The sequence below is a fragment of the Coloeus monedula genome (genome assembly GCF_965178545.1).
Source record: "Coloeus monedula genome assembly, chromosome: 9".
Classification (NCBI taxonomy): domain Eukaryota; kingdom Metazoa; phylum Chordata; class Aves; order Passeriformes; family Corvidae; genus Coloeus; species Coloeus monedula.
In genome coordinates, this window is record NC_138789.1 from 10,674,779 (window position 1) to 10,701,217 (window position 26,439).

Sequence of the window (26,439 nt, forward strand, 5' to 3'; positions counted from 1 at the left end):
CACAATTAGCAAAACAGGGAGGAAAAGAAAAGCAATGAAACAGAGCCAGATACACACCACCTACTGTGGCAGTGTGTAAGTCGGAAGCGTTGTTACTCAGGCATTAAACACTGTCTAATAAAATTGTCTCATACTTAACACTGCTGATATGTGAAACAGCACTGGCATTCACTGAGCTGATTAAAACATGTGGTCAGGATTGGTTGCAGGTTCTCTCCAGACTGAGGTAAGTACACTATTATGGGTCATGCTGACTTCAGATCACAGGATAGGACAATTAGATGTAGTGTTTTTATAGATGCTGTTTCTATCCTATTTATTTATATGAAGCAAAAAACCCCCAAGCACTAAAATTCTCAACCAACCAATGAAACAAAAATCCTACCAAAAAACTCAAAGCAACCCAATCCCATAAACCTCTTGAAAGAAGACTTGAGAACCAAGAAAATTCCTGTTGAAGATGTGAAAGGTGGCAGCACATTGATACGCTAAAATGCATGCTTTCAGAGCAGTATCTCTGAAATCACTTGTACAGGTTATTTCACAGTAGATGCCTTCATTAATGCTTACTTAAAAAAATTAAATTCAATGTGTAATAGTAAAGATGTATTAGTTGGAATTACACAAATATGAACACTTGCAAAAATAAAAAGTATATCATTCAAATACACATTATTTTTAATTGTATCTGACACAGAAGTAATAGCTCAAAACTTAGGTTGTTTTCAATCCACTGAAGGAACTGGAAAAATCTACCCTTCAGCTGATTTCAGATTTGACCCAAATTTACTGAGATTTAAAAAGTGTTCTACCACATCTAACTATTGCTGGTGAAGAGTAAAAAGGAGATACAATGACATCATTGCAAAACATCGAGTGGCATTTAAATGCCGTTTTACCCTGCCTGATAGCTGGTGGCCATCCATACGTAAAGCTACATTCGCGCTTCAGTGGGGGAAAAGGCTCAAACATCTACTACAGCCAGCAGAATTCATCAAATTTCTTCAGGTTCCCCCAAAGAGGAGAGCTTGTATACTGTAGGCTATAAATATTACTATTCCAGTACTTAGTGTTGGAGTGACAGGAAATTTCGAAGACAGACGAGGCTTCACAAGGTAACTATCCCAGCTAGGCTATTATGGACATGCGGCATACTATGGAAATTTTGGGTTCATAGTGCTTCAGTCATGGTCATTTTACCCTGAGAACTGAGGAGTGAGTGCACACTGTGGGACAACAGCTCTGCAACCAGAGCTCCTCCAACTACAATTGGCAGAAATTTTCTTCTAACGCCCCCAAGATGAATGTCCAGCGCAGCTGTACCGCACTGTAGCAACCACATCGGAGTGGGCAGCACTAGCACCTCCACTAGCTTACCCCTGCTCATCAGAGCTGCTTTCACAGCCCTGAACAGTACCTCCTGGCTTTATGGAAGGGCACATAAAATAAGATGGCATCAGAAAGACAAAAAGGAATTAGAGTCCCTGGATACAAACCAAAGAGCTGTATGACAGTAAATCCCAAGGATAATGTCAGACGGGTGTCTTGGTTCAAGTAATTTTCATGGGTCTTGGTTGGCAGTGAATATTGTGCTGTCCATTACACTGCTAACTCAAGTACTAATATCAATCATGTTAAATCCAGAGGTCAAAAGGACTGCTTATTGGAAAATAAAAGCACAGTCCTCAAATTACTGCACTTGTAAAGAGATACTGGCACAGGCCAGTCTTTGCACAAGCTGTATCAATATGTTCACCATCTTTGTTGTAGCAAGACAGTGCTTCTCCACTTTCAGGTCAAAGATTGTCTCTCAAATACCTGTATTTTTTCCTGCAAATAAACCATTCTTTCACTGTATTGCCCAACAGTGGCAGGAGGAGGAGCCCAACAACTGGAAATCAGTAGTCTGTTTTCCCTGACAAAACACTGGTTTTGCAGCCTCTCTGCCCAAGAACATACTGAAGGTTAAAAACAAGGCCAAAAGAAACCCTCTAGACACAAACAAGATAAATTAAAAGTTGTCCTCACTGTTTGGACAGAATCCATGCAATCCCTTGGCAGACTGCAGAGACAGTTCTAGTAATCTACTAGACAAGGTATTTCTTTTTTTCTTCAATATTAAATGAAAGCTCAGTATTTCAGTTTAACGCTGAAAGTGAATGAATTTGTTGAAGCTTAAGTTTTGTTTCAAGCTGATTTAAAATCAGGTACCACAAATATAAACAGACAATACTGTAACAACCTCAGTAGCAAAAAATTTTGATTAATAAGGATCGTGGTGATAAAGGGAAGACTGTAACAGCTCAGAAAACAGGAAGAGCAGGGAGGAAGAAAAAAGTTTGCTTCTTGGAATACTGTGGAATGAAGTATATTGTTAGAAGTCAGAACACTGATTCTCTTCGATGTTTAAAATGAAATATGCCTAGATGACCTGCATCACACAGAAACAAAAAAGACATAAATATTTTATTTCTACCTCCAGGTCACTTCACCATTGAATCCCACTTCATGTTCTTCCTATTTTGGGGCTGCTGCATTTCTTTTGTTTCCTACCTCTTCATTGTAAGTTACTTATTACATAAAATCCCTTATTTGTACAAAGCACCACTTTATCTGAAAATAAAACATGGAAGAACTAAAGCACTCTTTAACTGGCAATGAACGTGCAGGCAAAAGCTGACAATACAAAGGAATTAATTGAGAGTTTATTCCAGATGGTTCTCCTCACTTAGTATACAAGTCATCAGAATAATCTATCAAATAGACTTGGACTTTAAAGATACGATCTTTTTCTGTAACGCATTTTGGTTTTTGCTTCTAACAACCTGTTTAAAAAAAAAAATCTGCCAGATGAAATGTTCAGCACAAACTGTGATCTTTACTATTTGTAGAAAATATGAATTAAAAAAGGATGCTATCAGTTAATTCTTATTTTAAATGTTTACACTTATAAAAATGCTTTGGAAGCTTGAAACTTAAATCCTTTGTAATATTTTTCTTCTTCCTACCTCCCTCTTCCCATCTTAAATGCCTTTATTAGCCCAGGATTATCATAAAGGACAGCGTGCAGCTGCTGATTAAAAACATTAAAGGACCACAAATGGATAAACTGTGTTTTTAAAAAAAAAAAAAAAAAAGCGTACATGGATTTTTTTCAAACAAATAAAATGCATAGATGGCTACGGTACTCATCCGTCAACCTTTACAGTGTCCGCTTGAGGTAGCCTTTCTACAGAATTACTAAACAAGCCCCAACACAATCTAAATCCTTGCATCAAAACCACTATATCTGAAAGTCCACTCAATTTAACACCACTGGTGATCAACATAATACATTTTAAAAGCTTTGGACAAAACAGCAGGTACAGTGGACATAAATGTTAGTTCTAAATCTGCAGCCCTCAATGTACATCGTACACACATAAATATCTCAGCTATAATACACATTCCAGATCCATCCCTAAAAGCCATACTATTATGGAAAGCACAGCCATGCTAACTTCAGGATACAAACCATAATTCCACGTCTACAAAAGGAAAGTATAATTAGTGGCAGTTTATTGCCTCATACAAATTTAACCAACATGGCAACCATGCCAAAGGAATTAAAACATTTTCAGGACATATGTACAGACTGTACATTTCAGAAACATCTGAACAATAAAAATGCAAGAACAATCTCTGCATTACAAATTAAACTAAACAAATGGTTTGAAACCGTCAATGCATTGAATGGGTTTACAAAGGCACTTCCCTACCCAAAATAGGAAATGACAATCTGCAGCCTAGAGGGAGGTTGGAGAAGAGTGCTCATCAACTACTGCACAATCTCAACTTTAAGAAAAAATAAGCAGGATTTAATCAAACATTTATAGGATTCAATGTGATCCACTTCTGAAAGAATTCACAGAGTCTCATCTTTGTTTTTCTGTTGCTTTTCTTGGCTCTCTCGTTCTGTACTTTGGCTCCTTCGACGATCGTGTTTGTCAGAATGGTCCTTGCTATCACTGTGATCATGTTTGTGGGAACGTTCTTTGCTTCTGCTACGCTTCCTAGATTTTTCTTTGCTGGGACTCTGATCTCGTTTTCTGGACTTCTCAACACTATCTGTTCTTCCTCTGCTTCTACTTCTACTTCGTTTATTTGACTTCTCCTTATTTTCATTTTTATGTTTACTTGATTTTTCTTTGCTTCTGCTTCTGCTGCGCTTACCTGTGTTCCTGCTTCGGCTCCTACTCCTATGCTTTCTTTCCCGGCTTCGACTTCTACTATGCTTTCTCTCTTTCTTGGAATCCCTCTTGTCGTCACGGTGTTTCTTCTCATCTTTGTCATCCTTGTGTCTTCTCTCCTCTGTGTCACCCTTACTTTTCCTTTCTTTTGACCTTTCTCTAGAGCGATCTCTTTCCCTCTCACTACCTCTTTCCTTATCATAATCTCTCTCTTTTTTCCGACTCCGTTCATTTTCTTTCTCTCGCTCCCTATCCCTGTCTCTTCTATCTCCTTTCCTGTCACGACTTCGACTCCGGCTTCTGTATCTGTCCCTGCTTCTGCTTCGCCTCCGTTCTAGTGAGCGATCAGTACTTCGAGATCTCCGCCTTTCTTTTTCTCTCTCCTTTGCTTCGCGTTCTAATCTCTGCCGTTCTCTTTCTCTTTCTAGTTCTCTATCAAAACTAGATGATCCATGGCCTTCCCGATGGTGACTTCTGCTTCTCGATCTTCTGGGAGACCTCCTGGGACTGATCGATCTTGGTCTAGGAGACCTTTTAAAATAGAAGATATTCTATGTGAAACACCTCCTTCAAAAGTTAAGAGACCCTCTTTCCTTTCCAATTTATACTTTACATACACAGCCTGTATTTAATCTTGAATACCAAGTATCATCTGATTATTTTAATCCACTAGCATCCATAAACTGTTGCCTTAAAACCTATCTCAGTGAAAAGACAACATGTTGCTGGTAATAAGTAGTTCAGTATCAAACTTTTAACATTCATTTTTAAAATAATGGTTGTATGACCTTGAACGTCTACGTTCTGCATGCCGGTCTATTTCTTCCATCCCCTCCTTGCCATCTTTCTTGATTTTTCTAGGTCTGCTTTTAATTTGCTGGTCAATGGCTTTCTGGACTGGCACAGGAATTCTTGGAAACAACGTGGAAAACCATTCAAGCTTAGTGAGGAAGGAACGAAGCATCTCCCCTATGGTCATAACGCAACCCCCACCTGCCTTGACATCCAGGTCCTGCAAAATACAAGCAAAAAATATCCTGATGGTCAAAAATACTCTTTACTGATTAAAAAAAAAAAAATGCTGCTACATTACTGTCCTATTGAAGTCTCATGATTATGAAAGTTTACTTGTCTCATATTCTAGTACATTTCCTTAGAAAAATTCAAACTCTGCACCCTTTGGATTTGGCCGAATGTTAACGATAGGGAATGGGACTTAATATATATGCATGCAGGCACATACTAATCCTGCAGCCATCTGGATGGTAAGGGACTGTCGATGAAGAGATTAACGCAAAATCCCCTTACACAGTCTGGTTATATGGTATGATCTTGCATTGTATTTAAATGCCACAAAGTTGAGAAGTCCTCTGAAACTACATTTAATACTCCATTTTGTGGATGTACAACTGTGTACCATCATACCCAACCCTGTGGCCTAAATCATTTATGAACTACATCATTGCCTATCTAAAAATGATCACAGAAAAACCTCTAGTACAAAATGGCATCCTAACAGAATTGGAAGCAATAGCAAACCAACTGCCATGAAGCAGTGAGGTTTCTAATTTAGAAATATGTAAAAAAATAAATAAATGAACAAATAATTGGAAACGCATAATCCATGATGACCATTGTCTCTGAAAAGGGTCATTACCGCATGAAGGCCTTCTTGCTATGCCCTCTCACAGCTCAGGACATGTTAGTCAGCTATTGTCAGTCCCAAACCTATAGTGCAAGCACACAAGGAAAGTGAGATTTGTTATCTAAACAGGAAGAGAAAATCTGAACGTAAAACTGCTTGCACTCACACACATTTAAGTGTTCAGATATACAGTTTTTCCAAATATAATCGCTGCAGAGATCTAAAGAAGAAAAAGAGGAGTTAAACGTAGCACCTGGAGAGTACGTACAGTTAAACAAAATAAACATAAGAAGCATTTTGAAAAGTAACTCTGTATCCTGGGAAGGTTTTCATAGCAGCATGACAAAAGATGAACTGCTTCCACATATTTAAGAACTGGAGGGAAAAAAAAAATCCTGTAGGTTTAAATAGTTCCATATATAAAAATTTGCTTCATCCTATTGAGCTTGACCAGGACTGGTAAGAAACTTAAGCAGCCCCAAGCAGTTTTTCTACACAAGGCAAAGCTACTGATAGCAGCCAGGAAAGAAACACTAATTCCAAAAATATATTGGGAGATTTTAAACAACAAGAAATAAACACATCTTGATAACCAGTATCTGCAAGAACTGAAATGTATAAACTAAAAAAAGAGCTTAGAATAATGAACCAGTTAAGACCTGCATAATGCATTGTACTTGTGACTGCTTTACTGTCCCTAGAATTGACTTTGTGGGACCCTGTGTATGAAGCCACCCCAATCCTTCTCATAAAATACAGTCCAATGTTACAGAGGAGAGTTCATATTAGTTAACCCCACCTGGGGACATTACAGTGATTCAAGCAAGAGTCAAATTTGGTTCATTTTTATTAAAAATCTACTACAGCACAGGTTTACCTGAAATTACCAGCTGCTTCCTTTGCACAGTGTTTTTGATACTTAGCATGAAAGAAGCTGTTTAAAATAAATATACTGCATTGCAGTCAGATACAGGTATAATTAACACTATTTTTAATACCAGTATTTGGACATCGTTTACAACTACAACATTTGAAATTTCTTCAAATAGATGCCTACAGTCACAGTGAAGATGGCAAGTGATCCTTCCTGCTCTGCTCTTTAATTTAGGATGTAGTTTAAAACCTGCTCAATAAATACAAATTGCAGCAGTATGTAGCAGACTGTGTATTCAACTTCATAGCCCAAAAAACCTCACCCACCAGCTCTCTACTGTTTCTCCAAACAGTGAATCAGGACTAGGATCCTAAAGGTATTCTCCTATCAGACTGCATAATAACATAGCCTCTTTACTGAACTTCTTTGGTTAGCAACCCACATCTCCTTATCTGCCCCATTAACAAAGACATTAAGGCTCCAGAAATAATGCCACCTTATGCAGTAATCAGGCTTTTTGCTTCTCCTCTGAAGAAATCCTGGGTTTAGTTATCCCAGGACACGAAGACTAACCACAGAGATTTTTGGCAGTACTTTCCAATGTGAATGTTGGTTTCTACCATATAGTTCCCACTCCTTCATGTAAGCATCAATTCCCCCATCCCAGTAATAAACAGATAATATAAATTTAGCACTTTCATGACTTACTACACCTTACCTAAAAGTAACTATGATTTTAAAAAACACTGAGAAGACACATTCACACAGCCTGCTGTCTGCACTCTGATTCAGTATACTTGTTCCACATGGCTTTGTAAATCTGACACAGTAACATCTTAACCAATGAAAAAAATCTGTTAGATCTTTGAAATCTAAGAGAAATAACCCATGTCCCAGCTCAAACCTGTTTCCTGCACTAATTAATGTATATAATGTAGACAAGAACATACCATTGTAACATTCAAATTACAGAAAACCCTATCAAGAAACGTTTAAACCTAAAGTAGTAACGTGAAAAGAAACGAAAGAAAACAAATTATTACCCTCGCCGACATACCTCTTCATCATCAAGAAAGGATTCAAACCAGTCCCATAGATCTGTAGGTGGCTGTGTGTACCTTTAAGCACAAAAACAATGTAAAATTTTAATAGAGCTTTCTGCATATCAGATCAGTCTTTAGTTGATGATATTGATACTTACCTAATATACATAAATCCAAGAGCCCTAATATATGGGGAGTCTGTATGAGTGATAAGGCCCATCACTTGCTTACGAGTGAGCTTCAGTGTAAATAATTTGTAGAGTAGACAAAAGGCAGTAGACACAATTCCTCCAGTTCCAACACCACGCACCTTTCAAAAGCAGAAAGTTAGGTGAGGATGTAGGAAGTCATAAAGACATTATCCCAAACCTACAAAAGAATATAAGAACTAACACAGGATAAAATCTAAACCTACAAACAAAGCTATGTGAAAAAAGTAACACTACTTACATCCACAGCTTTGGAAGCAAGAAGAATATATCTACTCTTCGTAATAATATTTTACATCTAGAGGCTGAGCCAACATACAAGCATATTTTATCTATGCTTGGGAAAGTTATTTACCAGACAGAAAAATTTAAGAAGGCACGTACTTCTACTTACCCCTCCACACATCCCTGTCTGGCCTGCTGTTTTCCTGCTGCCCTTCTCCCATGGTTCAACATGGGTAACCTGAAAGGGTGAGGTGGGGGACAGGAGGAAAGAAAGAAAAGTACAGTTACAATCTCCATAATGTTTAGGTGCCTATAAAAGCCTGATTTAACAATGGATATCCTAAACCAATCTTAAAAGACTGTCTTCTAGCAAATTCAAGATCAAGTCTGCTTTGTCATTAAAGCAAAGCACTTGGCTTTTTAAATTACCACATTAAGAAATTACAGCCAAAATCTTGAATGAGATTTAAAACAAATCCCGTAAACCCAAAGGAAACATCCATGCTTATTCTATATTCCACATACTTTCAAATGCTTTATGACTAAACCCCATCATTACTATTTCCTTGGGTGATTAAACAACTGCCTTTATTTAAACCACCTCCTTACAAGTTTAGTGATAACTGCTGATGACAGCTACAGAAGTCAAAATATACACTCATATTCTTAAGTCTCATTTCTGAAGTGAACTTAGCTAGATATTTCTCTTCTTTATCACTTACTCTTAGGACAAAAGAAAAATGTTTATCAAGGGTAGTATTTTAACATAAAGTCAATGTTTTTTTCTTTTAGACTGCAGTGATGTTCTTAGATAAAATGATTCCTAAGTACAAGCAAGTAAAATTTGCCCAAGTCAAATCTTGTGAGAAACATTTAGGGACGAGTGCACAAACACAGTTAATCAACACCATTCCTAAAACTTGACAATAACGAGTCATAAAAAAGCTCAGAACCACCTAACTGCCTATCATACGTTTGAAATTCTGAAATTCAGAGAAGCAATATCTGGCTCAATAAACAAGTACATTTCCTAAACAGATCAACTTAAAATGTATGTAAAAGACATAAAAGGATACAGTGGTGCTACAATGGATTGGGAATAAGAGTTCACATTATACAGCACTTCACAAATTAAGATTCTTTAACAATACATTAAATAAAACCAATTATGTACACAATCACATGACATCAGATATACACTAAAAGCAGAAGTTACTGAACTTGGTTTGCGTTTTTTAGTTGCTGTCTTTGCCAAACAGGAAATATGAGAGATGCCAATACTGTAGAATTCAAAATCCACTATGACTTCCTGTACTATTACCATGAGAAGTTGACAAATACTAAATAAATAATATTGCATAACCTTCTGGTTATATAGTATTGCCTCTCAAAGGAAAGGAAAAGTATTTTTTAGTCAAAGGATCGAGTATAACACTATCACAAAATTCTAGTCTTCAACTTTTAAAACTAGTTACAGTCAATCTGAACATGCTGGTTTTGACAGGTATCAATTAAAACAAGCAAATAACAAAACCCTGAAAACATTATTCATTTTAAAAAGGCATATTTAAAGTTTTGATCCCACAAAGACTGCTGCGCATGCTTAACTTGTTGGAAATACACAGACGAAATGAAGCTGAAGACATGCACATGGTGTTAGGGTCAGGGATAAAGAAAGAGGAAGTCCTGCACTTTGCAGACACAGAACTGAAACAGGAGCCCAGAATTACAAGTGAATTAATTCAAATATCTGGACACAGTCCACATCTTCAAAGATGGTCCTTATCACTAGCTGCCTGTGTGACTTACAATCACCTTTCCTGATAATCCAGCCCCCAGCACTCTAAAATTTTCTAGAAGAGCCACTTGTTTCTCAAAGACAGACAAATACACTTGAAAATACAGTGGCTATGATGGGTATCACACTCATTAAAAAAAAAAAAACAAACAACTAACAAAAAACCCCACAGCAATTATTCAGTAATCTTAAAACATGAAGAGAATTCAAATCTTCTTAATATCAGTGAAGCAGCTTAACCATCAGGTTATCTTCTCCCTCACAGCCATTACTCATGAGTGAGTAAGGGACTGAGTTTTCTCTTTATTTAGCATGCAGTTTTGAGTCAGTAACTGTCAAGTTCAGGAAACAAATCAGATCAATATGCAGATTTTTAATGACATGTCAAAATTCTTCCCAAATTCAAGACAAAACCAGTTTGGGAATGAAACAGTAAGACATGCAAATGAACTATTTGACCTACTGCTGCTGAGCTCCATCAGTACAAAGATGACAAATCACATAAAATAGTTTTTAGTGCATCTGAAGGGGTTCACTTTAAAAATAGACTAAGACCTCAAATTTTCTGAAAATATGTTTCTTTTATAATTTTTTCAGCTCTAAAAATCAGTTGCACAAGTAAACTCTGCCACTTTCCATTCAGATAGTCGTAAGTCTCTCACTGGAAAAATGCTGTCGACAATATATGTTACAGTAAGTATTAGGAGAAATAAAGAAACAGCTCCAAATGACAGAGCACAGGCAGAGAAACGCTATCATTAAGTGGAAAAACAGGAGCATAAGTAAACTCAAACTGCCAAAAATCTCAACACACTGTGGTGGAGTTATTTTCCACAATTATAGCGCCTTAAGTAACTTGATTTGGCTTGGATAAATGAGACAAAAAGGCTACCTTTGTTTTTTTAAAAATTTATTTCAAATATACTGAAACCCACCAGCTGACACAGTAACATTATCGAGCAAAATGAATTCACCTGAAAAAATATGCCAATAACGACCAAAGCACAGGTGACTAACTGAATTATCTAAGCTTGAATTCTCTAAATTTTGGTCTCGTTATCAGAACAAAGAAAGTGGCTGCGTCGATTAGCATTAATTATGCATACCTCTACCTGGGAGAGTGGCTTGATGGAAGCCTCGGTGCAAAACTGATTCAATCCTGCTAACAAAACAAGAACCGAGACATAGGTGCCCGGGTACAGACCATTCATCTCCCCATCACATCCTACCTAACGCCAAGAGAAGCATTAAAAAGAACTCGTTAAGTTGTAAGCTGAGTTATGGAGGAGGGAATCCTAACCTGGAACTGCGAATGAAAGCCACACGCAGACACCTACGGTCACCACCATCCCTTCTGTGTGGTTACACGGCGTGCTGGCAGCTCCGTGCTGCGAGGAGGGCTGGTCTCTGGCAGCGCCAGCAGATCTGCGCCCTCCCCGCTCTCTCCGGCTGAAGGCGCAGCCCTTAGACGGCCATTTCGCCCCCACCGCCCCGGCTCACGCTGCCCTCTTCAAACCTAATTTACAGCTCCGCAATTCCAAATCCGACGGCGGAACACGCCTCTTTGGTGAGGCAGAGAAGGCAGAGCCTTGGATACCCCCAGCTAAGCAACACAACCGATATTTACTCCCATACCTCACCGCAAGATAAGGGGCGAAAAGGCGCGGGCCGCAACCAAACCGGGCCCGGCGCCAGCTCGGCCCGCGGGCTCACCTTGAAATAGATCTCGTCCACCACTTCGTGGTAGGTCTTGAGCTCGTAGAGCTGCACCTTGAAGTAGGGCGACGAGAGGATGTTGGTAAGGATCATGGGGTTTAGGTTCATGGTCTTTTCGTTGCCCCACAGCGGCAGCACGTTGCCCTGCTTGCCCGAGGCCGCCGGCTTGGGGCCCCCGCTCTGCAGCGGCTGCTGCACGGGCGGGACGGCGCCGGGCGGATGCTGGACCGCCTGCTGCCCCTGGCAGTTCGCCACCGCGGGGCTGTTGTTGGCCATGGCGGGTCGGCGCTCGGGGCAGGCGGGCCGCGCACACGGAGCGGGGCCGGCGGGCGCTGCCTCAGCCCCGACAAGATGGCGGCCGGGGAAGTGACGGCGGCGCCTTCCGGGGCCGCGTCACCGACCCGCGGGGAGCGGCGGGGAAAGGCGGGGGTGCTCCGGAGCCTTGGCGCGGCCCCTCCCCGCGGCTCCTCCCGCTGACACCCCGGCCGTTTCCCGTGGCACTTCCCGCCCTCACCTCGCGGCAGCCCGCGGGCCCGGCAGGCGGGACATCTCCGCCAGGGAGAGTGAGGGGTTTCTGTGGCCCGAAGGGGGACAGCTGCTGGCACCGTTACACGGAGTTCAGTAGATTGAGCCATCGATTTAGCAAAGTTGGGAGACTGGTCCCTTCGGTCCCGTGTCGTTGGGAATGAGGCCGCGGCTGGTGCTGGCCACTTCTGCCTCCACAGCAGTGGAGAAGCAAAGAAATCATAGAATGACTTGGGTTGGAAGGGGACCTTGAAAACCATCTAGTTCCAACGCCCCTTGCCATGGCCAGGGACACCTTCCACTAGACCAGGCTGCTCTGAGCCCCGTCCAACTTGGCCTTGAAGGGATGGGGCATCCACAGCTTCCCTACTAGGGAAGGGGAAAGGAAGAAATGTTGGACACATTCAGTGTGCAGGAGCCTAGGAGGGCAATGATGGCCAGGGCACGGCCCAGCCTGTTCACTTGACACTAATGCTGGGTACGAGGCCCACTCCCCTGGCCAGGACCTGGCTGAGCAGCTTCTGAGAACCCTGTCGGACACCCAGCAAACAGTAACTGTCCCCTGCTGCTCAATTCCAGATCAACAGCTCTTTCTGAAACTCGTAATACTACATACAGACTTGGAACAAGCAGACTTAGGTTAAACAGCTAAGAGAGAATCCCTGCCTACATATAATTACTAATAGAAAAGAGAAAATCCTCCAGTTTTGCCTGCAAAAGCAAAAAAACCCCAAACCCAATACAACTAGTTACATAGTTTGGTGTCAGTCTTTAAACCTAAAGTACAAAAGGGAGACAATGCATGATTGAGAAGAATTGCCAAAATACTCTAAACATCAAATGACCGTGCAAAAATAAACTGGAAGTCCAGTGAAATGACTGCAAGCTGGGCATAATGTGGCAAAGTATATTCAGAGAAAGGCTCCCCATTGCTCAGCGCATCAGGAAACAGGTACAGGGAGAAGGTGGTATGAAATCATCCATGGGAAGAGCATCTCTATGTGCTAAAGCTATGCTAGATTTTTAATTTAGAAAAGAGGAGATAAATACTGTTGGAAGTAACATTAAAATACCTTCACTCTTCATTACACATTGAAACCTTGAGAGACAGTTTATTTTCATTACCCTGGCCCTTCAAGTACATTAGAGCTTGTACTGTTGCAGAAAAGTGTTCTTATCAGGGCCCTGGCATGTAACGGTTTCTCTAAGCTGCCTGCTCTGCTATCAAGGCTTTTCACTCCTCTTTTCTAGGAATAACCACCAGTCTCCTTTTGGCCTTCTCTTCCTATCTTGGCTGATTTCCAAAGACGTTCCCAAAATCTTCATTACTTACATGGCTCTACCATATTGATGCAGTAAATATCATTTAACAATCTCATATCAAATCAGAGAACTAAACACAAAAACTAGTTCTAAGGAAGTGTCTTTGTAACAGTGATCTTGTTCTGGAGGCAGTTAGCTGGAGTAGTAACCTTTCTTTGAACATGAGTGGTTTTGTTATTGTTGTTTAGAGCACATCCTTAATTTATATTGTATAACCACTTCAAGACAGCCCATACTTCTGTTGCAGTTTATATTACCCAATTGTGTTTTCATGCATTTATGTTTTCTTGTTGGAATACTTGGCCAGTATGTTCCAAACCTCAGTATTTTTTACTCTCTATAAGATAATGTTTTTATACTTTTTTTACTCTTTGGTGGTGATGCTGAAACCTCATATAGTTTCAACCTATAAATCCATTTGCTCCAAATTACATTTCCTTCCCTCAAGCATCCCAGCTGGTTTTTATATAGAGTACAGACAAAAAGAAAAACAAAACCAAACCAAGAACCAAACCCAAGAATCTCAAAATGAGGTGATTTTCACTTGCAAACTGCAAGGAATGATAGATAATTATAAAAGAGTAAGAGGATGGTGAATTATGTGTAAGAGCAGCTTCATTTTTCATTCAAACATACGAATTCTGAATTTTTTCAAATGGACCAAATGTGTTAGTTGAAGCAGAGGAGAAAAAATACTAGTACTTCAGTCACTAAACATCCTCTGAATTTGAGTTGAAAGCACTGGTGGTTAGCTCTGGAATTATAGATTAAGCAGTATTGCTGTATGTATATTTCTGTCAAATATCAATATGGACTAGTGTCTCCTGGCAGCAGTGCTGCATTAGGTTTCTTTTGCTATCAGATTTAATTATATGCACAGCAACTTTATGGGGAAAGTACTGGAATTGCATACATTTTTCTTTCTCATCCCAGTTACTGAAGGAATTAAGTGTCAGCAGTTTAAGATTTCTTGATTCATGACTTTATACAGTGAGGTGCATTTATTCCAGTATAGTCAAATCATTTGCTGCTCTGTGTATGGTACAAAAGTAACAGGCTTCTCTAAAGAAAACCTGCTTAATTTGTGGCACATTGAACTAACACGATTTGAATATTCAGTTTGAAAACAGACTGTAATGTGAAAATTACATTTAAACTGAAGTTTCGAAGTAACCTCATTGATTTGGACCTCCTTTAAGTAGGGGATGCACTAGGTAACCTCTAAAGGTCCCTTCCAACATAAATTATTCTATGTCTTGAGACTGTTAAGTAGATGTACCACTGCATAAAGGGAAAATAAAAACCAAAAACCCCAAAACTTTAACCACAACTAGACTACATCAAAGAAACTTATTTTCAGCGAGAAAATAATTTTTAAAATGTATTTGATTTAATGGGGAAAAATCAGAAGAATTTTTCAATACTTTTTTAAGCAAGTAGGTCAGACACCCTTGAGTCAAAGCAGATTGTCCAGCTTAAAACTGTGAATAGTGCTCACCGTCTCTTTCATGTTGCCAGTCTTCCAAAGATTGGCTCTCCAATCCAATGTCATCACCTGACATGGAACAATCAAAAAAGACATCTCTGTGATTGTATTGTTCATAGTGCAGAATTATAACAGCTGATAATTCTGAAGGTTTCACTTACAGTGGTACATTTCAGGGTGAATTCTTATGAACTATTAGGACATAATGTGAATTTACAATGTGTTATTAATTGAATTTTACTGTAAACTTTACTCCTGTTCTTTTCTGTACTTTTTTTTGTTCTTAAGAATCCGTTACACTGAATTGCAAGTAGAATTTCACAGGATACCAGAATCCATAGCATTGTAAGCCGGTAAGTGGAAGACTTCTATTAATAAACTTTAGTATATCTCTCTGAGGTAAAAAACCACTGTGCAGGGCTTATAAAATCGTCTAGTTGAGACATAGGTACTAAGTGATGGTTCAGGGTTAAACTATTACTCAACAGCCAAAAAGGGTAACTGAGATATTAAAAAAAGAGCATTCAACCTGTCTTTTTTTCTTGCACAAGGTATTCACACCCTTATTTCAATTACAGTGCATTTTCTTTTCTAAAAAGCAACCTAATTAAAAAGTAAAAATCAAATTACTAGACTAGTCAGAGATATTTAATGGGAATTATTTCCTGTACAAACATAGGTACTGTGCATGGCCAGACTGGGTTATGCAGGTCTGTAAATCTTAATGGGGAGAAATCCTACAAAAATAATTGAGGAGATGTTAAATATACTTCAAAGTAAATTTTCTGTACAAGTAAAGATTGCTAATATTACAAATTGCCCGTTTATAATCCCAACCGATTGAAATAGCTACTCTCAGGCTGCCAAACTTGCACATACTGGTTTTGGTGATTTGCTGTTCTAACAGAAGAAAAATAATTGTAAAGTTGTACAGACAGCTCCCTACTTCTAGCACTCATAAACCAAAATGAATACAAAGAAAAGGTAACTACTATTGTATTCCAAATCCTGAAAACCAAAGAAGTTCAAACAATGCAATAACTTCAGATATCTGAAAGAACCACTTGGATTCCCAGTTTGCAAGCACACCTACATATGTTTCCTGTCCTAACTATTGGGTGAACAGCACAGCTGACCTGCTCTGAGCTACGTGTGGTCTGTCTAGGCCACGAAACTTAAAATGTTAGCCAAGAGTTGTCATATACATTTCTAGTATGTTCTGAAATCATAAAGGGCATTGAATTATGGTCTAATTTATCTGACATATCTTTATCCTCGCTGCCACCAGAGTCCTGCCTCCTTCTAGGTCCCAGGCCTACACTATACACTATCTTGATTAGTGACAGCCCTGCCCTGTGATAAGTAAACACTTTACATGCTGTTAACAGAAGAAATGGGACATTTAGAACCACGCTTTTCTTTCTACTTTCACCGTGCAGCCGTGCAGCTGCCTGCTCTTTGAGAGACAAATGTGCCCCAGTGTGGAAAAGACTTACTGAAACCCTGCAAAAGACATCGATTTTGGATTTTTGTGCTATCTACCTCACTCCCCCAAACAGGGCTAGTTCACTGCGTATTGCAACCAGCACAATAGCGCGTTTCCCCTCTGGGGCGTAGCAAATACGGCTTCAAACACAGCAGCACCGCAAAGCGAGTAGCATGAGGAGCGGCGAGATTCTTGAGGTTTAGTGTAAAAAAGTCGGGACACCGCTCGCCGCCGCCAATTACCTTTTAATTACACTGAGGGGGGCTGCCACGGGTAGGGACCGGTACAACAGGTGGGCCCTCGGACGGTCGCTAACACTGATTTATCGTCTCGCACAGAGGTGCTTTAGGGAACATCCCCCCGCCCTGAGGGCTGTCAATAAGAGCTCCCAGCGCGCCCCGGAGCTGCCGCACTTCCGTCGGGGCGGCCGCTTGTGCCAGGCGGGAGCTCAGCGTGGGAGAGAAGGTGGAGGGGACAGAGCGGGGGAGCCTCGGGAAGGGGATGGGGATGAGGATGAGGATGGGGGTGGCAGGGTCGGGAGGCAGTGGCTGTCGGGGGCCAGGAGCCGGAGGGGGTCAGGCCGTGGGTGCCGCGGGTGGCCCCTCATGTGAGGGGAGCCCAGCAGGCCCGCTTAGCTCCTGAGGCGACGGGGGACTGCCCTGAACATCGAGCCGGCTTTCGTGCGTATATATACACAAGTACATACTTTTATTTATGTGTGAAAGACCTTGTAGAGCAATCACGTTGTGTGCAGACTTGGCCCAGATGCTTTGGTTGTAGTCTCTGTCCAGGTGTGCTGGATGGAGAGTGACAGATTATGAAATTTGCTTTTTTAGATTTGTATATGATTTATAGTTGTTTACATAAGGTTACTTATATAATTATACATGGAAAGAACAGTCTAATCGTGCTAATCCCAATGTTTTTGTCATTCTCTGAATAGAACTCAGATCAGGTCTACCCTGCTTTAACTGGGACTCAAGCACCAATGAAAACGGCAAACTCTGTAATTGGATATGTTATGAAGTGCTTCAGAAAATAGGAGTTCACTTTTTATTTTAGAGTTACCAAAATATTATGGATAAGAACTTTCAAGAAGAGTTTACACAAATTATTAAATTTAAACCTCCTTTATACAAACAACGGCACCAGTTCGTTAAAGATTTAGTGGAGAAATACAAACCTAAGAAGGTTGGTATGTTTTGTCTCTGTAGGTTATAAACTTGAAAGTACGTTGATACTTGGTATCTCAGGAAGACAAAACGCGTAAATAACCTGTTGACCTAACTACCAAACAACAGTAGTGGAGGAGCTGTTAAAACCAAATGGTCTTAGCAGACACCTTGTGATATGTTGTTTTTCAGGGGTACATAAAATTAATGTTACTTGGTGTGAACAAGAGAAATGCCTTAGACTTAGTTTTTTAATGTAGTGGGCATTCTGGTTTTAATTTAATGATGCGGAATTTGGTTCAAGCTGCTTTCTGCATAGTTGGGTTTTGCTTTCCAGAGCTGTTAGTTCTGTGTAGCCTGGTTTACCTCATCATTTGCATACATAGTCTCAGATGAGAAGTGACATTGGGAGTGTGGGATTATGTGAGACTAACTCATCTCCACTTTCTTAAGGTCTTGTGGCCCTCCACCTGTGTTGTCATGTGTGTCCCCACTAAAATATCAGAACTCTTGTTTCACTGCTCACTGAGAAAAGTTAAATCATTTAAGCAACATTCTGTAGTGTTTACTCTCTTCTAATGTGTCCTCCCCACTTCCTTCTGCAAAAGATCTTCTCAAGTGTGCAGTGTTTAATCCTTAAACTGATGTTAATATTTTAAGGGGCATGCAAGAAACTGATGCATCTGCATTACTTACGTAATCATACTTCTAGTAGCTAATAAAAATCTAATCTAATCTATGAGGTTGTGGCACTGTAATCTGCTTTCAAATGGAATGTATTTACCAGTGCTGCCTCTGTCTTTAAAGGTTTGAATTTTCTGATTTAGGATGTGGAAGGGGTGGGAGGGTGAACTTTCTGTTTTCACAGAGGGTAGATAAGCTGGATAGAAACAACTCAGGATTTTCACATGGAGAACAGCAGAGTGCTTCAGCCTTGACAGAGCCTGAGAAGGAGCAGTGGGGGTTGGTTTACATACTCAACTATCTTTTTGGCTTACAGGAAAGAATATCTATTATTTGACTTCATGGTCTGAATGTCCCCAGAGTTCCCTACTTAAACATTAGACTGAGCCTGTAACCTTGTTTTATGCTGATTCTTTGCTAGCTTGGATGCTGGTGAGCCTGTTCTCAGTGTTTTGGAGGGAGAACAGCACAGTGAAAAGCAATGGTGTATGTGAAAATTGCTGCAGCTTTGATACTCAAAATCATACCTTATTGTTACTCACATGAAGGACGTTCTCTAGAGTCAGTGGGATGCCCTGCATGTACGTGTTTATAGCTGTAGTAACAAAAGGTTAATTATTTTTTTAAAATCTCGCAGGATCCTCATATACATTTTTTTAAAAGAATTCTCAAGTCTGCATCTATCCTGCTTGCTTGCAGCTGTAAATTTTAGTTATGATTGTGAAATGCTTTATCATTAAAAAGTTATTTTGACATAAGTATGGAATTTTAATTTTATGAAAGTCTCTGAAATTACTGAGAAATACATAGCATTTATAAATTGTTTAATATTGAATTTACAGGTGGCAGATTTAGGATGTGCTGATTGCAGCCTTCTCCGGATGCTGAAATTCTGCAGTTGCATTGAAGTGTTAGCTGGGTTAGATATCTGTGCAAATGTAATGAAAGAGAAAATGTAAGCTCTCTGATTGTTTTGAGGTTTGTGTTTGGTCTTGACCTAGTGGTGTGGTGGGTTGTCCCTGGTTGGCGGCCAGGAGCTCACTCCCTTCCTTAGCTGGACAGGGAGAGAAAATATAACAAAAGGTTCATGAGGTAAAGGACAGGGAAAGATCATTCACCAGTTACCATCATGAGCAAACCAGATTTGACTTGGGGAAATTAGTTGAGTTTATTATCAAAATCAGAGTAGGAGGATAAGAAGTAAAGGAAATTTTAAAAACACCTTCCCCCTACCCCTCACTCCTTCATGGGTTTAACTTTATTGCCTATTCCCTAGCTCCTCTCCTGCAGTGTTGCAGAGAGATGAGGAATGGGGATTACAGTCAGTTCATTATGTGTTATTTCTGCTGCTGCTTCCTCCTCAGGGAGAGGAGTCCTTCCTCCGCTGCAGAACATGGTCCAGAATGGGGGGATAGAGTCTTCCATGAACTTCTCCAGCATGAGTCCTTCCCATGGGCTGCAGTTCTTCATTAATTGCTCCAGCCTGGGTTCCTTTCCACAGGGTGCAGTCCTTCAGGAGCAGGCTGCTCCAGCATGGATACCCTACTGGGTCACAAGTCCTGCCAGCCAAGCTGCTCCAGTGTGGGCTCCTTTCTTCTGGAGGTTCCTGCCAAGAGCCTGCTCCAGAATGGGCTTCCCCTCAGAGAAGCCTCTCCTATAGCCCCCTGCCTACCTTGCCATGCAAACCAAATGCAAGTGGCATGTTGCAGCATTTCTTGTAGAGGCTTTCAAAATTAGAGTAATTGCAGAAATAGCAGCTTGGCAAATTAAGAGCTGTCTTTGGATCTGTGCCTGGGGACTCCTGGGCTGCAGGTGCCCGTAACATCACCTAATGTAGCCAAAGGTCTGGGTCATGGAGAGGCCCTCAGGGTGTGCACATCTGAGAAATAACACTGTTTGTAAAGGCACTAATACATGGTGTTGGGAATATCTGCTTATGCTTATACTGGCATTATTGTCTTCAGAAAGATCAGTTTTGATCTTTGAAATGTATATGTAACTTTTAGTCACAATGGTGGGGACTTGTTCTTGTTTATTGTTTTGAAATAGGAAGTTTAGCTCAGTGTGTGGTGTCTGGTTTAGAAGCCTCTAAAATGAGAGGTTTATGTGATCTTTGAAGCATTGGTCTGATGGATGAACATAGGGTTTCTTGAAAGCAGATTAATACAATTTCAGTGAATATGTAGGATCTAGATGCTGATGTTATCTCTTGCTATTTTTCAAGAATAAAGAGAAGTAACCTTTTATATTTAATATTTATTGTGTGCTTTGTCTAGTGCAGTATTTGAGAATGAAATTTGCACAGGTACTTTGGTTTCTCAGTGCATTTTACTTGGAAAAAATATGTAATATGCTTGTCTAAAACTCCCCCTGAAAACCCTGCTAAGCTTTTCTAAACCAGACTTACTGTGTGTCTGGAATTGAGCTATTAGTAGAATCTACAAGTGGCTTTCCAAGTGACTTGAGAGTATAATGGAAATTTTTGTAAACACAAAGGACAGCTTCTGGATTAACTTCTGCTCCTTCTGTCCTATTGTATGTAGTTACAAAAACTGTTTGTATTGCATATTGGTTCTTACATCCATGTAAAGTAAAGCTTTTTGAGATTTATGAGGTATCTGTGCGGGGTGTTAGCTAGTTTATTTGCATGCAGCATTTATCTTGTCTTAAGGTCCTTTCTGTAACATCATATTTTTAATACTTTTGTAGGCATACATTGTCTCCTCTTCCTGTTGATTATTTGCAACCATCTGAAAGATCCCTAACTATTACCTTGCATCATGGTTCAGTTGCCCATAAAGATCCTTGCATGCTTGGTTTTGACTTGGTGACATGTATTGAACTGTGAGTATTAGGACAATACAAAATGGTTTTTTAAGTCCATTAGAGTTAGTTTGGAATTTTGTCCATGCTCCAAACATGCTCGATCAAACCTTTCAAGCAGAAGAGTAGAATTAGAAAAGTAGAAAGTAGAAGAGGGGCATCTTCTAACTTGTGTTTAAATTACCATGCTAAGCAATTCAAATAGTGCTTATGGTGGGAAGAGGATACAAAACACAAGAGGAGATTTGCTCAGACAAAAACCTCTGTGCTGCCACTTGGCCACAGTGCCAGTGCTCATATTACTGAGCCAGGTGTAAAATTACAAGTTACAGATAGAGGTTTGGGGGTTTTTTGACTGGTTGTTAAAATTACAGTATTATGTTTTCAAACACAGACATCAACTTACTCTTTCCAGAATAGAACACCTGGAAGAACCAGAGCTGAAGAAGTTTCCTGAAGTGGTGTTTGGTTTCATGGCTCCAAGCATAGTTGTGATCAGTACTCCAAATTCTGAATTTAACCCTTTGCTTCCAGGAGTGATATTATACAGGCATCCAGACCACAAATTTGAGTGGAACCAAGCACAATTTCAAAGCTGGTAAGGTACTGAATATCATGTTCTGACAGCTCTGGGTGTCCAGTAGTGCAAGAAATGAATGGCTGTGCATTTTCCGACTGGTTCACTTATGTGGTTTGCTGTCAAGTGAAGTGTCACCTCCTGATTTGGTGGTTTCTTTGCTGTTGAGAGTAGTTAAGCATTTTCTGTGGGTTTTGTGTTTTATGGTGGTGGTGAAGTTGGCTTTTACTGTAACTGCTCTGCAAAAAAGATTTAAAACTTTTACTTACTTTTTATATATCTTTATTGCAATTAACACAGTTGAAGTGTAAGGAAGGTATCAATTAACCTTTTTGAGTAATACCTTGCTATAGAAATTCTTCGTGAAATCCAAGAAATGTGCTTTCTATGTATGTGTAATCAAAGCACTCAGAGTATGCAAGCAGATTTATTAAATAATCACAGTAGCGGGGCATGTTGAACACATGTTAGGATAGATAATGAATAATGGCCCAGTGAAGGATTTAATGCAAATCATATGCACATGACAGAGGATTATATGAGATCTATCTTACCCTTAATATCAGTAATGTAATAAATATAAAATAAAGAGGGAGTGGGATTTTGTGGTAACAGTCAACTGTCAAGCATTTGTGGAAGAAAATACATGGTACAGTAAAGAATGCCATACCTCAGTAGCCAACTCTTGGGTATCTATCTTGGAAGTTTTTCCCATTAAACTATGTTGTTTCTGCCATATACTTTAAAGTATCCAGTGATTTTGGAGTAAATAGTTTTGCAAAGCTGGAAGCATATATTTTTCCCTACATAATGATACTAAAGCCTGCCTGTTATTAGCTACTTTAGAATACCTTAGTGACAATTTCTTTGACTTTAAGTATATTTAGATTTTGCTTTTAGATAGATGTGAATTAAAAGTATTGATATCACTGAAGAAATGGGGGGGGGGTTTGAGCTGTAAACTTGAGAAAGTCTTTGTGTTGTGAAATAAAAATATTACAATACTCTCTAAGACACAAGAGATGTTAATTTAATTTTCTTCTTTTTCATGGAGAATGATGCAGGTAGGTAGTGCAGTTTTGATTCCCTGCCCCATCCCTTTGTTCACACTGGCTGATGTACTACAAGATAGTTTTCATTTAGATGTTATGTACAGTGTTGTAACCTTGATTAGGTAGATTTTAGTCTTTATATATTTACAACAGACCACACTTTCTCTATTAACTGGTCCCTTGTGGTTTAGGGGTGTGTATATTTTTTATGTGTTCTTCTCAAATATTATTCTTGAAAATTGGTAGTTTTTAGCTGACTTTCAAGTTGGTGACTAAGCAACTGTGGGCATTTACATTCTGTGCACATATTTTAGAAGAAACAGTAATGTTTTGATGGCTAAATTACTGATACTAAATAATTCAGACTATGGTAGGCATCTTACAGCTCGGATACAGCAAGCTTTGACAGTGCTTATCTTCAGGCATGGGAGTTAGAGAAATTATGTTCAAGCCTTCACAGCCTTGGAGTCTTGCTTCTCCTTAAGAATGCATCTTTATCACATGGAAAGATGAATATTTCAGCTAATTGGAATAATTTGTCTTTTTTAGGGCTCTAGCGACTGCTAGATGCTATGATTACTCTGTGGAGTTTACTGGTGTAGGGCACCCACCAACAGGAATGGAGAAGGCTGGGTTTTGTACCCAAATAGGTGTGTTTATTAGAAAATATCCTCAAACTGGTGAATCTGTTCAGTATGAGAAGCCCACTGAAGTAATTTACGAAACAGTAAGTATGATTTTCTCCCTTTAGAGATATGAATAAAGAGTAAAGTTGTCTATGACTGCCTGTGAGGTGTTATTAGCATGGGCTACTGCTACTATCCAGTCCTAGCTCCAATTTTCACCAGAACAAGAGAGTCTCATTCTTTGTGTTTCCAGTTGTACAAAGGCCTTAAACTTTCAGGGTGTTTGCCAAATGACAATATGGATAACCATTCTTATCTTAAGATACTCCTATCCTTAGAATGAAATTTTTCCTTTCTGCCAGCTATTTTTCCTCTAGTCATTAATTTTACTTATTATGTGCCTGTTGGTAATGATACAGATTTTTCAGATACATAAAAAATAAAAAGCATTTCTAACTAAATGCCATGTGGTATAAATCAAACGTTTTTCAGAGTTGACATGAAGTAATGATGCAAAAGTAAGTAATACTGTTGGAGTTTTTTTCAATTTTATGAGGCCTTAAATTAATTGTTTCAGTGAACATACTCTACTATTTCAGTTCTTTGTGTAAAAATATGTAAGTATCTTCAAATGACTTGTGACCTGAACTAAAACATAGTGGTGTTATGGTGTTATTTTTTGTGGTTTCCAAGCTATAAAAACACCTATAATTTCTGTATTTGAAATTTCTGTGCATGTGAAATGTCACATGTCATCTACTGCCATTAATAGAATCATGAAGTGCTCTTTAATGCTCAACAAACTTGAAAATACATCTAGGACATGTATTAGAAATTGCTTATATTATCTCCTGTTACAGGGTCATTTTGGAGACAGTTTTGACATGGGTATCCTTTGAGTTTCAACAAGAGTGTTAATGTTTGTTTCTTATCAAATTTTTATTATGTAGCTAATTTATAGGAATAAATCAACATTTCAAAATGTAATTGGAAACTAAGAAATAATTATAGACAGTGGAACTTCATTGGTAGCATGTTGGTATAAAGCACTTCGTAGTAAACTGGTGGGAATGAGAGTGCCTGTTTAGTTTCCTTAACTGCTTTGGAGTATAGTTCAGTGTAGAACACACTACGAGTTCAGAGATTTCAATGTCATAATTTATTTTTAGCATTCCCTACAGCTGTGAGAGCATATTTAATGTTTTACTCTGAAAACAATAAATGACATGCTATAGTTTTGGTTTCCAGATGTCAGTTCAGAAGTAGTTTAGAATCTCCATCACTTTGGCACTGTCCCCAGAACCTCATAATGAGTAATGTGAGCAGTAAGAGAATTATTAAAAAGAAGTAAAGAATTGCAGGGCTTTACACCTCTCCTGATCTACACGTGTAGCTTGCAGGTATAGCCTGTTGGGTTTTGGGGTGTTTTTTTAAAGTTCCTTTAACTGCCAGTGTAGTTGTAATACAGAAAACCAGCTCATATTGCCTAGTTTTTCTGTAAAGTGGAAATGTTTAATAAGCAAAATAGGATTGAATAAAAAACTGTATTCACATTTTTGAAGCTTTTTTGGACAGCAAATGGTAAAATCTGAGCTTGTGATAGTGATAAATATTTTATGTATTCTTGTACATTGTAAAGGTCTTCAAAGCAGTGTACCCAAGTCTCAAAGATGAGAAGTACTTGCAGAATGCAGTGATCAGTGAAGTTATTTTCACAGCTCAAATCATTAAGCACCGTTTAATGTCAAAACATGAGGAGTACGGTAATGATCCTGAGAGAAAATCCAAATTCCAACCTTCAATGGACTGTTTTTCAGACTATCTTGGAAAACTGGTTGTTGAAAAAAACATGGAACCATTTGTCAGTGGAAATGAGGTTTACATACCCCTTGCAACAATCTTTTCTTTTCCCAAAGTGAATCGACTTTGTGGTACCTTTGAGAAGTTATGCAAGCTTATTGCTGGCAAGGTCACACTGAGCAGTGATGGTTCTGCTGTGATGGTCAATATTGAATGTGAAGATGAAGATGATTAGATCACAGATTCCTCGTACAAAGTTCAGTTAAAGTAAAGAAAGTGGTTCTTTTAGAAGCTGTTAAATGGTGTGTTCTATATGGTAACTAGACCACACAATCTTTTTTAACCTTCCATCAGTAGTATTTATCTGTCAGCACCTCTCATTGAGTGCAGGTGAGTGCTTCTGACAAAGGTAACAGTCACTCATAGGGGTTTCAAGTAGAGTATCAGGGGCTAAAAGGAAATAATTAGTTCTCATGAAGAAAATGAAGTATTTCTGTTTGCTTTCTATTGCCTTATTGTAGCTATCAAGTATAGTTTGTTTTGTCATGTACTGTGTTGTGCTGAATAATGTGAGTGAGACAGGTTTAGGGCAAGTTTTTTCTTAATTTCTATGAAATCTATAGATGCCTTTTTCAAGATGAGTATATAGCCTTGATGAAAACCAAATGTTGTTCCAGCTGAATTGAAATAGGAAACTGGCATCTTTGTTCTGTTTTTGGAAAAAAAATAAAAAGTTTAAGAACTGCTGTAATTGTGAATGCTAACCTGGCTCTGGTGTACCTGAAATATTTTTTGTTCTCATGTGCAGCTGTTGTTCAAAACTGTAAAATCCAAATACAGCAGATGGAAAAAAGTTAACAAGAACAAAACTCCACAAGAGAACCAGAAAAATCTCCCAACACTACCATCAAGAAAACAGTGCAGTATCCTGAATATAAGGGAAATAAGGTATATAGCTATTGTTTGGTTTTGGTCAGAATAGTTGAACAGGATGCTTCTGATCAGTGTTACAAATTAAAAGATTTTCCTTCTCTATTAGGAAAAGAATGGGATCTAAATGACACATTTTCCTGATAATGTAGATGTATTGAAACTGTGTGAAAACTCAGAAGCAGAAAAAGGCAAAGCATTTTAAAAAGTCATCCT

General features: G+C 39.1%; 2 protein-coding genes across 5 annotated transcripts; one reads left to right on the forward strand and one right to left on the reverse strand.

Annotated features, from left to right (window-relative positions):
* Window positions 1-2,690: 2,690 nt before the first annotated feature.
* PRPF38B (pre-mRNA processing factor 38B) lies at window positions 2,691-12,089 on the reverse strand. Of its 4 annotated transcripts, XM_082287552.1 has the most exons (6): window positions 11,737-12,089; window positions 8,395-8,463; window positions 7,950-8,101; window positions 7,806-7,866; window positions 5,018-5,241; window positions 2,691-4,760 (listed from the first exon to the last, which is right to left on the reverse strand). In XM_082287552.1, the coding sequence occupies exons 1-6, from the start codon at window positions 12,013-12,015 to the stop codon at window positions 3,905-3,907; spliced, it is 1,641 nt and encodes a 546-aa protein (XP_082143678.1). In that variant the 5' UTR covers window positions 12,016-12,089; the 3' UTR covers window positions 2,691-3,904. The 4 variants fall into 4 exon arrangements, with proteins under 4 accessions (XP_082143678.1, XP_082143680.1, XP_082143679.1 ...); XM_082287554.1 differs by lacking the exons at window positions 7,950-8,101; window positions 8,395-8,463; window positions 11,737-12,089 and adding an exon at window positions 6,041-6,094 and having other exon boundaries at window positions 7,806-7,868; XM_082287553.1 differs by lacking the exons at window positions 7,950-8,101; window positions 8,395-8,463; window positions 11,737-12,089 and having other exon boundaries at window positions 7,792-7,810.
* HENMT1 (HEN methyltransferase 1) lies at window positions 11,679-25,528 on the forward strand (the record flags this gene model as incomplete). Its single annotated transcript, XM_082287556.1, has 8 exons — window positions 11,679-11,821; window positions 15,362-15,426; window positions 17,503-17,750; window positions 19,258-19,370; window positions 21,125-21,259; window positions 21,654-21,836; window positions 23,417-23,594; window positions 25,133-25,528. The coding sequence occupies exons 3-8, from the start codon at window positions 17,637-17,639 to the stop codon at window positions 25,526-25,528; spliced, it is 1,119 nt and encodes a 372-aa protein (XP_082143682.1). The 5' UTR covers window positions 11,679-11,821; window positions 15,362-15,426; window positions 17,503-17,636.
* Between the last annotated feature and the right edge of the window lie 911 nt (window positions 25,529-26,439).